The following is a 16,289-nucleotide window of genomic DNA, read 5'->3' as shown; positions in this document are numbered from 1 at the left end:
TGTGTGTGTGTGTGTGTGTGTGTGTGTGTGTGTGTGTGTGTGTGTGTTTGGGGATGTGTATACACACATACATATGTATGCAAAATCAAAATATACAAATTATTTCAGATATACCAATTGACCCATGATCTCATTGATTCTGGAATTTCTTCTTAGTCCAGTTTGCAACTCATCCATGCTTGTCCATTCTGTGAAATTCATGTCCATGCCCTCCCAAAGATCTGTCACCAATGTTTCACCCAATATGCTAGGGACTGTCTTGCTTTCTCCTAACAATCACTAGGTACATAATTAAGTATAGTAGTTAAAAATCTTAAGAACTATAAAATCAGTTTTAAAGTAGAAATCTGATGTTTTAACACATAGAGTTGTAACTAGTTACTGTTTTCCCAGGTACAAACACCATAAGATGCATCTGAGGCAAGCAGGACAAATGATTGCCTTAAATTAATTTTTATGGCAAAGTAATTTGAGTGGTAAGGTTGGGGAGGATATAGGGGAAAGAAAACTTGTAAATAGACTTCAGTATACAAGGTATACTGAAGGAATCATGGGATACTGAAATCAAGTCCCTGAAAGGAGGAATCACAGGATACTGTTCCATGGGGAAGAGATGGAGAAACAGAGAGCCCAGGACATTATGAGATTATCACTGGTGAGGTTACAGCTTGGGGGGAGGGAGCTAAGAGCAGCTAACTTGGCATGGAATCACTAGAGGGAAGAGAGTATTCTATCTTTATTTTAACTCATTATTCTTGGTAACTAAGTTCTAAGTTTGGTTATTTCTATGTGCTAAAGCAATATAATTACTGTCAGCATTTTCTAAATTTTTACCCCTTGGGAAAAATCCCTGTTGCACCACCCTAGTTACACATCCTAATTTATGTTCCTTCCTCTGAATCTCTGTACCTCCCATCATTATCATCCCTTTTCAGCAAATCTTTGTTATATATATTTTATACCTCTCTTATTATCTCTTCTCATTATTTCCTGAACTCAACGATTTCTTTCCTCTTCCTGTCCTTTGTGTCTTCTCCCCATCATCTGTTTCCAGGGACCCATTCTTTTATGTAGCCATGATCCCTTGGTTAAAATGGACTTAAAGATATGGGTGGCAAGCTAAATTTGAGAAGGAACTTTGGTTTTTCACACTCTGGCTTTCAGGGAATATATGACTTATAGGGTGATTTCTTTTTCTAGCATGAAAATGCCAGCTCTGCCATATCCTGAAATCTTGTGCCCAGTTTCCTCTGAAGACATGCTAATTAGGGATGATAAAATTCCAAGGCAGTACTACCTAGGGAGACAAGTGGGGGGAGTGAGGGGAGGGAAAGAGACTGAGACAAAGAGAAGGGAGAAACAGAGAGAAGAAAAAGAGAGACAGAGAGAAGAAAAAGAGAAAGTGAGAAGAAAAAGAGGGAGAGAGGAGAGATTTTTGTATTATTCTCTCTAGCTTTTAAAAAATAAAATGCAAAACTCCATGAATTGTTTCTGTTTTAAAACCAGGCATCTTTTTCTGCATTTCCCACTAACAGATTCGAATTGGACAGAAGGCAGCAAAAGAATTGAAAGCAAAGCATGGAAGCAATTATAAAGTTGGATCAACCTCAGAAATATTATGTAAGTGTCTGTTTGGCTTCTTTGACATTATCCAAGGCATGGAGGAAGTTGCTGGACTTCAAGGGAGAAAGAGAAGATCCTGGGCTTAGCAGCTGGAGAGAAGGGAGTTTTTTGTACACTATCTGAACTGTGATCTCTAGGGACAAGGTGTGAACCAGAAAAAAGAATGAACTCCCAGGCTCAGCTCATGCTCTCTTCTGGAAGTTAGAGGAAAAGATGATGTCCAGTGGCAGTTGATCTGTTGATTCAGCTCCCATAGGACATATCAGGGTAGGGAGGGTGGAGCTGGGAGGATAGATCTGAAAGCAAAGGAATCTAGGAGGAGACTTTTTTCTTCTCTACGCCTCCAGAGCCCACCCAGATAACATTAATATGTAAGTCATTCAAACTCAGATTATAAACCCAAATAATTTCATATTTTTAAATTAAGGTACTTTTGATTTCCTTAAAAGAGAATGATAAGGGCACTCCAAATGATGTTATGTGAGGATTGGTTGAAAGGACTGGGCACGTATTGCAAAGGAAAAAGGAGATATAGGGTGAACATGAGCTTCCCCTTTAGTGTTTGAAAAATTGCCATGAAAAAGAGCATGACCTTGGTCTCCTCGGGATGAGAAGCAGAAATAACTGAAAAGATTTTAGATTAAAATAAGAAGAACTAAATAATAGCTGGGAGGGGCAACATGGCATCATAGGTAAGAATTGGTCTCTGTATCAAAAAGACCTAGGTTTGAATCCTGCCTCTGACATATAAGGTTTGTGTGACCTTGGGCAAGTCACAGGTGCTCTTGAGTGCTCTGAGACTGGAAGGTGTAAAGTGGGTGCCAGCCTGTATTCGTAGAAAGAGTTTCCTCAACAAGCATTTCTCTATAATGGTGGCATCATAGTCCAGGTTTTAAAAAAAATAGAACTTTTAAAAATTGAAATGGGCTGCTTCATGAATTCCTTCTCGCTGGAGATGTTCAGACAGAAACTAAAAGGACATGTATTTTCTTGTCAATGGGATTCATGCTTTTCCTGGATGACCTCTGAGTCTTCCTACTCTTAGATTCCACATTTCGACAAGGTATTTCATCAGTGTGCATTTTACTCCTGAAGTCACTTCCTTCCCCGCCTTTTTCAGAGACTGGTATCCATGTCATTTATTCTGTCTTCTTGTTTTAATTAAAGACTTTCTGTTTGGATCCTCACGAGACTGGGCTTATGATTATGGGAATTCCTTTTGCTTACATGTTTGAGTTGAGAGACAATGGAACCTATAAGTTTGCTCTACCAGAAAACCAGATCCAGCCCACTTGTGAGGAGACCACAGCAGCTGTCCTGGCCATGCTTGATGAGATCTTTAAGAAGGAATGGGGCTCAGACAAAGCAGTGATGCTCTCCCCAACTACAGTGGGGCTCAGTGGGGCTCAGTGTCTTCCTGTCCTTCATACTTTTCTTTTAAGGACATCTGTCACAGCTCCAACTAGAAATACCCAGCCTTGTGGATATGATTCAAGTCAACTCAATTCACTAAAAGTTCAGAGCACTTTCAAAATATGTGTTTGTTGTACAGAAAACAAATGGTTTAACAATGAAGACAGTTCATATCAATGAATAAAAATTTTATGGATGCATTTTAGTGTATAAGAGATAAGGGACACACGTAAAATGAAGAATCTGATTAATGATAATTTATTAAGTGCCTACTGTTAAGTTCAAAGTATTGTGCTAGGCACTAGAAATACAGAACAAAAATGATGTAGTCCCTGCTCTTTAAGGACCTTATATTTTATAAAGGTATACAACATGCGCATATATGAGTATATACAGAATAAATACAAGTTAGTTTTGGGAGGGAGGATGCCAGTAGTTGGGGGAACCAGGAAAGGTTTCCTCTAGATCCTCCTTTTTTGTCATGGACTCCATTGCCAGTGTAGTGAAACCCATGGGCCCCTTCTCAGAATGTTTTTAAATGCATAAATACATAGGACTACAAAGAAAACCAATTATATTGAAACAGTTACCATAATATATTCTTTACAAACAAACAAATAAACAAACAAGTTCACAGATCCACTAGGTATTTGTGGACCCTAGATTCGGGATCTTTGACCTAGCAGGTTGTGCTTGAGCTGAGTCTTAAAGGAAGTAAGGGATCCTAAATGACAGAGGTTGGGAAGGAGTGGATCCCAGGTATGGGGAATAGCCACAACAAAGGTGTAGAGAGCAAGACAATGAGTTTGACCAGAGCAGAGAGTGTTTGAAGAGAAGTAATATATAATAAGGCTGAAAAGGCAGGTCAGGACAAGGTTTTCAGGAACTTTAAAATTCAAAATTTATATTTTAGTTTAGAGGCATGAGGAGCCACTCTGGAGTAGTTGAATAATGATTAAAATCATCATTACTTTGGGACCACCATTGGGACCCCATTGGGTCCACCATTGGAACACCAATCTCAAAGAAAAATTATAATTGATTTTAGAAAGAAAAATTTTCCCAGGGGATCCTATAAACTCATATGTCCAGTTTAAACTGGAGATGTAGATGTAGATGCAGATCCATTTGACCTACACAGTAACAAAGGTAGCAATAAGCCAATGTTCAAATGGACTGTATCTACAAAGTACTTTACAAACATTGAGAATTACATGAATATCAGGTATTTATTATTATAATTAAGCAAGGGGAACCTGCTGGAAGGTGGGGGTAGCCAGTTTATATTTTCTGATCCAGAAGCAGTTCTTTTCCCTCTTCTCCAATTCTGTAATTTCTTGTGTGACATCCTAGCCTTCCAAGTAAAAGACGATGTTTTCCTTCACTCCAGAGGGGATAGCATACATGTTGAAGAAAGCACAGGCTTTGGAATCTAACTAAAGACCTAGGTTCAAAGACTTTGTACTTACTATGTGATCCTGGCTGATTCAATGTCTCTGGGTCTCAGTAAAATAAATGGAAATGATGGTTCTGATGCTACACACCTCACACAGCATTTTAAGAATGAAATGACTGTTGAATGGAGAGGGTACCTATGGTAGAAAGATTAGTGGACAGGAAGTTGAAGACTCCCTTTGACTCTTAATAGCTGTGTGATCATGGCCAAGAATCTTAACCTCTCTGAGCCTCATTATTTTTTCATGTGTAAAATGAGAATAGTAAGACGTATACATGTTCCTCTGGGTGGTTGTAAGGCTCCAATGAAATGAGATTTGTAAGGTACTTTAGGAAATTTAGAGAGCTTTGTTGTTGTTCAGTCATTTCAGTCATATCCAATTCTTCATGACTCTGTCTGGCATTTTCTTGACAAAGATATTGTGATGATTTGCCATTTCCTTCTCCACCTCATTTTATAGATGAGGAAACTGAGGCAAACTGACTTGTCCAAGGTCACACATCTAATAAGTGTCTGAGTTCAGATTTGAACTCAGAAAGATTAGTCTGCCTGACTATAGTCTAGACACTCTATCTACTACCACCTAAAGAGCTTCAGAAATATATTGTTATATTAATATATAAAATTATTTATATAAATCTATAAAACCAGAAAAGCCTACACAGTCTTAAGCTCTAATTACCCTTATACATTGGGGTCAGAATTCTCTATCTCCATCTTCCCTTACCATTTTAAAATTTTTTTCCCAAATTCAGCTTATAGCTAAGACCAGGGACATTACAAGTGACTATCTCTCACCTCTGAGATCTGACTTTAAACCCAGAGAGAACACTCAAGGTCTAGGCCTGTGCTTTCTGACCTCAAACAGGAGGAACCCTTCTTTAAGTAAACATTAAAATGAGGGAGAGGAAATAATGCCATTTGGGGCACTTAACAGAGATTAAAATTTGCATTTCGACATACACACGGTTTAGGAAGAGACTTAAGAGAGGACAAATTTTCCAGAACACTGCATGGATGGCCCAGTGAGGCTAGAAGGAGAGGTATAGCAGCTTGGTTTTGGAAGTCCATTCCTTTGTGTTAACCTCTACATCAGTGCCGTAGGCAGCTTGTCCGATCCCCTGGTAAAGGAGGTCAGGAGTCCATGTGGCACATCTGTGTTCCCTGACCAAGTTGAAGTCCACGGCTTGGGGATCTGCTGCTTCACACTCCAGATGCCAGGCAGCTCTGACAAAGAGGATCAGATGTCTAGTTCTAGGCTTAATCTGCAACAAATGTCATCAATTAATCTCCTTGACATGGAGAAGAGCTGCCCAATGGCTTTCAATGGGATGTGACCACAGTTTTCCCATTGATCTGACCAATTAGATATCTAGGTTTCCAATCCAGTAGAACTTTAGAGGTAGTTTTTTCCCCTTTAATATGTGTGTTATAATGAGATATTTTATTACTTCTAATTTTGATTTGAAAAGAAAAAATTGTTGTGAAGAAGAAATCAATTCTTTGATGAGGGATTCATTCTTCATAGGCTTTACCACTTTGGAATGAAGATAAATAAGACATGAATAAATATTTATTAAGCACCTACTATGTGTTAGGCTTTAGGGATGCAAAAACAATCCCAACTCTCAAGGAGCTTATCTTCTAATGGGAAAACAGCAAGGACATACATAAATATATACAACATAAATATAAAGTACAATTTTAAAGGTTGATGTTTTTATTTAAAATTTTTAGTTTAAATGTGTATTTACTTCTCAACTTAACTTAGGGCACTAAGTGGTTAGGTGAATCAGGAAAAACTTCAATACTTCAAGCAGAAAATGTGACACCTGAGCTTCATCTTAGAAAAAAAAAATTCAAGGGCAGCTAGGTGGCACAGTCAATAGAGCACTGTCCCTGGAGTCAGGAAGACCTGAGTTCAAGTCCAACCTCAGACACTTAACACTAACTAGCTAACTACCTTGGGCAAATCACTCAACCTCAATTGCCCCGCCTTCCCCCCCTCCAAAAAAACAAACAAAAAAAGACAAAAAATATCATTCTACTGGGAGGAAGTAATCCTCCCAGAAGAAATCATTTCAGGCATGTGGGTTGGTCACTGCAAATGTACAGAGGCAGGAGATGGAGTATTATGTGTGGGCAATAGAGAGAAGGCCAATTTGCCTGAATTGCAGAATGTTCAAGAAGGAGTAATGTCCAGGAAGGCTGGAAAGACAGATTGGGGCCAGGTTCTGCAGCCTTTTAAAAGCTAAACAGAAGAGTTCATATTTTTTCCTCAAGGCAACAGGAAACCAGTAGTTGATTGAATTGGGGAGGAACGTGAAGAGTTCAATGCTTAAGGAAAATTACTTTGGCAACAGTGTAAAGGATAAAATGAGAGACTTGAGGCAGGCAGACCAATTAGGAGGCCAGTGTAATAATCCAGGCAAAAGGTGATCAAAGCTGGATGACTGGAAGGATGAGTGTCTATGTTAATTGTAGTGTGACTTTTTTCAATCCTGTCTGACTCTTCATGATCCCTTTTGGGTTTTTCTTGGCAAAGATACTGGAGTGGTTTGACATTTCCTTCTCCAGCTCATTTTACAGATGAGGAAACTGAGGCAAACAGGGCTAAGTGACTCGCCTAGCATCTCATAGCTAGGAAGTGTCTATATTTATGCTCAGGAAGATGACCATTCTGTTCATTGCATCACCTAACTGCCCATAAGGCTATGCCACATAGACTAAAATACCTGTAGTCCCCCCGTCAGAATTGGGACTCCCTAAAGGAGTCCAAATTTTCCTCTTTTTCATTATGAACTTGTCAAACATTAACAAACAGGAACATTTCCATATACAAAGAATAGAAAGAAGATTATATAGGAAACTATGAGTCTCTATTATATACAGTTTGTTTTTAAAAGTATATATTAAATTTGATATAGTAGTACTAAGCATTCCACTTGTCTGTGTTCCATTCTGAATTTTCTTCTGCTCTCTCTTGTGTATCTTTAAATGTTTCATTCATAGTTATTTCTTCTTTTTTTATATGGCTATGGGTACCCCACTCCTACCCCCACATTCTTGTCACTACTCTGTCCCTCAAAAAAATTAGTCCCTCTTGTAATAAATGAGGAAGGTCAAGCAAAACAAACTAACTAAAAACAGACATTGTTTCTGAAAATGTGCATCTTGTTCTGCACCTACATTCTATCACTTTTCTTCAAAGAGGTGAGAAGCTTGCTTCCGTATGAGTCTTCTGGATTTGTCTTTGATCATTGCTATGATCAAGCTTCTTAAGCCTTTCAAAGTTGTATCTTGTACAGTATTACAGTCATTGTATAAGTTGTTCTGCTTCTCAGATTGAGAATGCATAAATTTATGGAAATTTTATCAAGTTCCTTAGAAGGCATATCTTTCATCGTTTCTTAGAGCACAATGATATTCCAATACATTCTTATATCCATAAATTGTTCAGTCATTCCTTAATTTATGGGTACTCACTCCCCCCCCCCATTCTTTCTTATGATGAAAAATGCTGCTGTAAACATTTTTGTGCATACGGGGTCTTTTCCTCTGACATTAATCCCTTTGGGATAAATTTTAGTAGTGGTATTTCCAGGTCAAAGTGTCCACACAGTTTCATGACTTTGGGTATATTGTTCCAAATTACTTCCTGGAATGGCTGGACCACTTTACAATTCTACCAGTAGTATAATAGTATGCCTGTCCTCTCCAGCCCCTCCAGAAATTGGCATTTGCCCTTTTTTTCATCTTTGATATAATGGATGTGAACCGGAGGGATCTTAGATTTATTTTAATTTGCATTTTTTATTAGTGATTTGGATCATTTTTTTTATATGGTTGATAGCTTGCCTTTCTCCTTTTGAGAACTGCCTTTTTTCTCATCCTTTATTTATTTGTTTGTTTTTAATATTCATTTTTTTTAATTTTGGGTCCCCAATTCTCTCCCTTTATTCCTCTCTAAGCTATTAAGAAGGCAAGCAATGATACCCATTATGCATGTGAAGTCATGCAAAACATATTTTTGTATTAACCATGTTGTTAAAAAACTAGAAAATTTTTTTTAAAGTGGAAAACAGTAGCATCAATCTGGACTCAGAGTTCATCAGTTCTCTCTCTGAAGGTAGACAAAAGTTTTCTTCATGAGTCCTTTGGAATTATCTTGGATATTGATTAGACAAATTAAGTCTTTCACCATTGATCATCATTACAATAATGTTGTTACATTGTACACTATTCTAGTTCTGCTCACTTCATTTTGCATCAATTCATATGTCTTCCCAGGTTTCTCTGAAACCACCATCTCCCTTGTCATTTCTTATAGCATAACAGTATTCTATCACAATCACATACCAAAACTTGTTTAGCTATTCCTCAATTGATGGGCATCCCCTCAATTTCTAATTCTTTGCCAATACAAAAAAAGAGCTGATCTATAAATATCTTTGTACAGTACATGATTTCCCTTGAGATTCTTGACCTTTTGTTCTTCCTGATGAATTCTGTTATTTTCTCTACTTCTATAAAGTTAATCCTTTGTTTGCCCTGTATAGTAAATTAAATTAGACAGCATTGTCATTTTTATTATATTATCATGGCCCAATAATGAGCAGCTAATATGTCTCCTAATATTTGTCTTCTTTTATTTCTGTGAAGACTATTTTGTAGTATCCTTTCATGGAGACACCAATAGCTTCAGGTAGGTTTTGAAGGAGCCCTGGCTACCTGACTCTTCTCTTTCTTCCTTGCCTTTTTGGTAGCTTTGCTACCAAATGTTAATGGATCTGGTGAGCCTTACATTTTGTTGTTCAGTCATTTCAGTTGAGCCTGACTTTTTGTGATCCCACTTGAAGTTTTCTTGGAAAGGATACTGGAGTAGTTTGCCATTTCCTTCTCCAGCTCATTTAACAGATGAGGAAACTGAGACACACATATTAAGTGACTCGCCTAGTGTCAAATAGCTTATAAATGTCTGAGGCCAGCTTTGAACTCAGGTCTTTCTGTCTCAAGGTCTAGCACTCTATCTGTTGCCTAGCTGCCAAAGAGCTTTACATAAACTCATGAGATGGTAAAGTCTGAAAGCAAGAATATGAAATTAGAGGTCAGAAAATTGTAGATTCAGAGCACAGATGGGTGTCGACTGTCATTTAGTCTAACTTCCTCATTTTACAGATGAGGAAACTGAGATCTAGAAAGATTAAATGAGTTAGACAAAGTTTCACAACTGGTGTCAGAGCCAATACTTTTCAGCACACTTTCTACCACCCTGCCTCTCATCTAGTCTACCCACTCACCTCACCAAGGGGTTGTGAGGAAAGCCCATCTTTAAACCATAAAGTATTATTTAAATGTGAGCTATTTTTAATGATTACAGATTTGAAATTTAAGAGTGAAAGGTAAAATAAAGTTCTTTAAGGTTCCCTTCCAATTCTAACAATTTGTAAATCTATATTAGCAGAACTGGGACCAAAACCTGTTCATCTTAGGTTAGGACTGGGTCTCCCTATACCATACCACCTCCTGATTTTGATTTAATGTTTACCTTGAAAGCTTTGTTGAATACAAAATACCATTATTCCTTCTACATTGTGTCTTTCCCCACCATAGTTTTGATATCTTGTGGGTTGGCAAAGGAAATTAAGTGGGAATTTTAGTGGAGTTTTTCAGAAGCCCTAGACAACATGTGAAGGTCAAAAGATGATACAGAAAAAATTTAGAAACTCAGAAATGCATAAAATATAGGTATTTATATTGTATAATGTCAATATATTTTGTGTTTTAGTACGATGGTAATTTAAATGTCTTCTCTGGTACAAAGGTAGAGCCAAAAAATTTTACATGGACTTTCCATATCATGGAGGTGCCATGTTCTTAATCCCCACAATGTGGAAGGGATAACTATACCTTTCAGGTTACTCACTCTCCCTAGGACAGTGTTTTGGGTTTCTTGGGCAAGGGGGTAACCAATTGTTCTTTGAAGAAAAGGAGGATGTGTATATAGTACTGGGCTTGTAGTCAGGTTCAAATCCTAAATAACAGATCTAGAGCCTAATTTTCCTTACTGATGGAAAGCTTTGTGTGTGTACTGGCCTCAGTGGAAAATTCATGTGGCAAACATTTATTAAGCAATTCAATTCAACATAATAAACATTTTTAAGTTCCTATTAAGTGCCACACACTGTGCTAAACTTTTAAAATACAAATATGAAAGATGTTTCCTGCCCTCAAGGAGTTTACAATCTAATGGAGGAAGACAACACACAAAATGAAGCTGGAAAGGGGATGGGGAGCACCGCCAGGGGCTACTGATCCTGAGAGCATCATGTTCCATGGAGTCCAAAGCAAACAGAACTGCAGAAGGAAAGTGGAGGGTCTATATTATACATCTATTATTAAGCACCTGCTATATCCCAGGCAGTAAAGACACAATGAAAAAAGAAAAAGGCAAAATTGTTTTGTGCCCTTGGGATCTTAAAGTCTTAGTGAGAAGCATTACACGCATGGAAAAGTCAATACAAACTGTATACAAAGTCATTTGGAGAGTGGGAGTTGGAGAGGGAATGGTACACTTACCCCAATCTGCCACCCAAGCCAGCAGAATCCCACCTCCCAGATGGTACTGCCAGGGCAGGCAAATCATCCATCTTTCCTTTAGGAATGGAGTCAGGGACCATGCCTATGCTACACACTGCAGCCCAAGACTGTTATTTTGATGGATATCTCAAGGCCTTAAAAAACAACAACTGAACAAATGCAAAGTAATTTTCCATTTCTAGAACATTTTACAATTTCCAGAAGACCTAGTGAGCCTATATGCATCTGACAAACTGACACATGTACAAAGGATTTAAAAATAATAATTTCAAATTGTGTATTTCAAATATTACAGTTGTACAAAAGATTTCAAATATAAAAATTTATATTTCAAATATTACACTTGTAGAAAGGATTTAAAAATTATAACATTTCAAATATTTAAACACATCCATCATGCTATTAATATGGTATGATGGATGTCTTGGCAATTTCTAGATATATTCTGACAACCGTGAAAATCAGTTTTAAAGTTATATCCCTGGGCTCCATTGACTCTTGTTTCAAGACAGAAGTCATGTGGTCATTTTCTCCAGATTTTAATTAGAGTCTATAAGGTAGGATTGTGTGCCCTATAAGTGTTCCCTGGATTGATTGGTGCCATTTTGATTAAGTTCAGTGAAATAGACATTGAAGCCCTGTTTGTCTGAATGGTTTTTACTGTCTCTGAGTTGACCATCCTGTCTTACCATTAGCAGGTCAGCTGTAGTATCCAGTATCAGACTAGAACCAGGAGGGCAGATTTCCTTCTCCTTCTCTTCCTCTACTTCCTTTTTCTCTCACTCTGCCTCATTATCAACATCATCATTTATTTTTTACATAGCACCTTAAAGTTACAGAGAGGCAATGTGACATAAAATATAGAAATTTGACCTCAAGTCAGGAAAATCTGAGTTCAAATCCCACCCAGTGACTATGTGACACTGGACAAGTCACTTAACATCTCAGTGGTCCACATGACTCCCAGTGACTATAATTTGTAGAAAAGGTGTTGACCTGCATTGATAGAGGCAGTTTCCTCCTCTGATATTTCCTTATACCAATGAAACCATTGCTCTAGTCCTTATCTGAAACCCTGCTTTGCTTCAGAGTAAATTAAATAGCAATTATTTCTGTTTTGGTCAGACACCCTGAGGGTCTTCCCTTCCCAGCTTGATACCCCGCCTTTTTTTAACTGGGTAAAGAAGTCATTCTCTGCCTCATTTCCTACCTAGCCTTCATCACTGAGTGGGCATTGCCTCAATCAAACTGACACTTATTAAAGACCCTAATATTAAAAAGCCACTGCATCCAGGGCCATTTCCAGTCATTCTGATATATGTGTGTGTGTGTGTGTATGTGTATCTATATCTATCTATCTATCTATCTATCTATCTATCTATCTATCTATCTATCTATCTATCTATCTATCTATCTATATCTATCTATCTATCTATCTATATCTTGCCATTGGACCCAGATGGCTCCAGAGGAGAAAGTGAGGCTAGTGACTTTGCACAGCTCTCCTGCATTTAAATCCAATTCACTTGCACATCATGGTATCACCTTCCTGATGCCATGATCCTCTTCGAAAACAAAGAACAAACAACAACAACTTTAGGATTGACAAAAAGCTTTGCAGACTTGACCTCATTTGATCAACCAACCAAAAAGTATTTGTTAAACACTTCCTATGTGCCAGGCACCATACTGCACACTGGGGTTACAAGGACAAAGAATGAAACAATCCTACTCACAAAGAGCTTTCTGACTCTATGTATATGTCTCTATCTATTATACTGCACTGCCTTTCCTTGGCCCCTTGGGTTAGGTAGTTCCAAAGATTCCTATATAAAGTATTCCTATACTAGGACAACTGCCTTCCCAGCCCTTAGAATGCTGCCAGGAAAACAATAGCCTTCCCTGTGGGACTAAGACACTTCTGGGATGATGGCATCCAGGCTCAGGCCAGGATACATGTACTCCAACACAGAAAAGTTTGGGGAATTTTCTGTCAGTCAGTTCTCCAAGGAAGAATCCAAACACATATAAGAGGTTATATACTTCTTTCTAGGAGCCATGTGAAGCTGAATTTTTGTCTCTTGGTTTTTGCATTAGCAAGCGCCTACTTGAAGAGTTCCCGGGTATCTATGATACTAATCATTGCCAAAGAAAATGGCTGATGATGATTTATAGTGATTGTGCTGAGTAAGCAGAGATCCCACTTGGATCCTCAGCCTAGCACCCTTCTCTAGGGTGGGGACTCAAAGCAAATTGAACTGCCATCTGTCAGATGAGCAGTTCTAGGCTGGATCTCACCACAGCTGTCATCATTTGTCTTTCCATGTCTCATGTGCACAGGTGTGGGTGTTAGCCTAGAACAAGCTGTGAATTTCCCCTCCCTAAACATGCAAAAAACACAAATCCACACAGATTCACACACACACACTCCTACACACATAGGCTTACACACACATACTGACACAGACTCCCATACCCATATTTATACCCATACCCAATCAGATTCACCCCACACTCACATAGATTCACACACCCATACTTAGACCCACACCCTGTAATGCCAAGCAAAGGCAACTTCCCAAGGTTCAAAATACCAGCATAGGTGCTCTCCATTTTATTCAGTGACAAATTAAGAACAGAGAGAATAAAAATTTAGCATAATTCAAAATACAGCATTTACCAAGTGTAATTCAATAAAATCCAAGTACTACCCCACCCCTGGACATTACATTCATTTAATCAATCACAAAGAACCTCTTCTAAATACTACTCCACCCCTAGGCTGTACATTCATTTAGTCCATCACAAAGCCCCTCTTCTCAAATGGAGATTAGTTTCCAATCATAAGTACATTCATTTGTTCAATCACAGAGCACAAAAAGGTCAAAAGTTCCCCACCCTTGGATTACAATTGAATCTACCCCAGAGTTACAACAAGCTTAAACACAGCATTTAATACCCAAAGAGAGGTCTTTTCTTCATCTTGACTCGAGGCAAGGTCTCAGCAATCTTTGTTCCTGGGGAGACAAAGCTTAGCAAGGCCACAAGATACATTGCCAGTGTCCTCATTAATTCATTCTCTGTCTGAAGAACAGTCCTAGGACCCCTCAAAACATTAGCAAAACCCTCTTCCAGGATTTCTGTAAACATACAACAAGAAAATCCTTCTTCAGGGCTTTTGAACCAACAGCAAGGTTCCAGAATCTCTGCAACAACAGCATTGTCCTTCATCAGTGGACAGTATTCACTCTCTGTCTGCAGGACAGTCTCAAGAGCTCTGAACCAACAGCAAGGTTCCAAGACCTCTGCAACAAGAGGACTGTCTTTCACCAGTGGACAAATCTGGCAAAACAACATCAAAACAGACAAAGTACCAGCATAACAGCCATGTCTCCTCAGTCCTTGGCAGCTCTGGGTGGCAGCTCTCAAAAGTCCTGGGCAATTCAAACTGACCCTCAGCAATCCTCTCAGTCTCTCTCTGCCTCCAAGATGCTGCTTCCAAAAAGTTCTTCTGCCTCTCTCTTTTCTTGTGTCTCTAAATTTACATCACCAGCTCCTCCCAGTTCAGCCCTCTCTTTTCACGTCAACAAGTCCATCCCACAAGTGGGATTCACAAGCTCTGGGTTTTAACACAATCAAACCAAAAACCAAATCAATACAGGGGGATCTTTAAATTTCATGACTATTACACACCCATGCAGATTCACATATAGGTGCCCACATACACACTCACACAGACACACACATATACATAGAGACACACTCATACATACACACCCACACACTGACTCAGATTCATACACATACACCCACAAAGACACACATACACACACCTATATTCACAGACTCACATAGTTTCATATACACACTCACACATGCACATGCACTCACACACATATACACACCCCACAATAATAAAGGTGATTAGGTAGGAAGAAGAGACCCAAACACTACAGGTGCTGCCTGCCTGATGTACCACCATACACACACACACTCTCTCTCTCTCTCTCTCTCTCTCTCTCTCTCTCTCTCTCTCTCTCACTGTCTGCTTCACTTATTTAGGCTATCCAACAAGAGCAGGTTTCTGCATCTGTCAAATTACTCATTCACCAGCCTCTTCACCACCACCCAAAGAATGTTCAATACCATGAGAAAATACCAGCTGAGGTCCTCATCAATGCACAGATAGTTTTAAGAGCTAGGAATGGACCTTTTCCTTTACTTGGTGAATAATGTTGTATCAGCCTGTGTCTCCAGCTCTTGGTCCCCCAGCAACCGACTCTCCTGAGATCGTGGCCATTAACAACTTATGCCAGTAATGTTCACATTTCCTACTGACTCTTTATTCAGAACTGATGTCTTTCTTGAAATCAATTACATCTGAGCTTGTTGTAGCAGACTGTGAATGGTAATCTCTGTAACTTGTGTTTCTATTTAAATGGGATTTCTATAGAGATGGGGTTTCCATTTTGACTTTGTCATTTATTCATCACGTGACCCCAGATAATCAATGAGTGCTTAGTAAGACTTAGTATGTGCAGGCAAGTGACTTGAGTTCTGAGCATCAGTTGCCTTAGTTCTAAAATGAGGAGTAATAGTGCCCACCCCACCTAACAGAGCTTTTGTGAGGATCAGATATTTGCAATGGAGAAGACGTGCGCTAGCCCCGCACAGCTAACCAGACTTGGTGGGAACAGTGCACAGAAGATACTGTCTCCAGAGACTTCTAAGCTTAGAACCAGTTGCAATGATTGTTTTGAATTTTTTATTTTGAAATTATGATATAGTAGAATTGAAGCAGGAGCCTTCCTCTACTTCTTCATCTGAACTGACATAGATACATTGCTTTTTGCACAGGGGAAACCACCCAGGAAATCAAGGATTATACTAAAAAAGAGCAGTGGTTCTTTCTCACATTTCCTACCTTAGCTGTTTAAGACTTCTTATCTCCAACTCTACCTCTCTCTCACCCCACTCTAATCAATGACTTCTTTTCCTACTTCACTTAGAAAAGGGTGACTGTCAAACTCCCCTAACTCTGTCTCTTCCCTTGTAATCTCACTGTCATCACCCATTCTCTCCTCCTCTTCAGTGTGAAAGAAAAAGGTGGCCCTCCTACTTGCCAAGGCTAATGCCACCATCTGTAGCCTTGATCCCATCACCTTCTGTCTCCTCCATTTCTTTATTCCATCAATCA

At 38.8% G+C, this 16,289-nt stretch overlaps 1 protein-coding gene across 1 annotated transcript in view; it reads left to right on the top strand.

Annotated features, from left to right (window-relative positions):
- CPO (carboxypeptidase O) overlaps positions 1-3,064 on the top strand; it is a 125,456-nt gene extending 122,392 nt beyond the window's left edge. The window contains 4 exon segments of the mRNA XM_069075272.1: positions 1,536-1,620; positions 2,791-2,828; positions 2,830-3,021; positions 3,023-3,064. Coding sequence (XP_068931373.1) covers positions 1,536-1,620; positions 2,791-2,828; positions 2,830-3,021; positions 3,023-3,064 — 357 coding nt within the window.
- Positions 3,065-16,289: the final 13,225 nt, after the last annotated feature.

This window comes from Petaurus breviceps, unplaced genomic scaffold, assembly GCF_028583685.1.
Source record: "Petaurus breviceps papuanus isolate PSGF00001 unplaced genomic scaffold, PetGlider_PUasm1.0 90903, whole genome shotgun sequence".
Lineage (NCBI taxonomy): Eukaryota > Metazoa > Chordata > Mammalia > Diprotodontia > Petauridae > Petaurus > Petaurus breviceps.
Note: the sequence above shows the minus strand (reverse complement) of the source record. Positions and strands in the feature narration are given on the sequence as shown.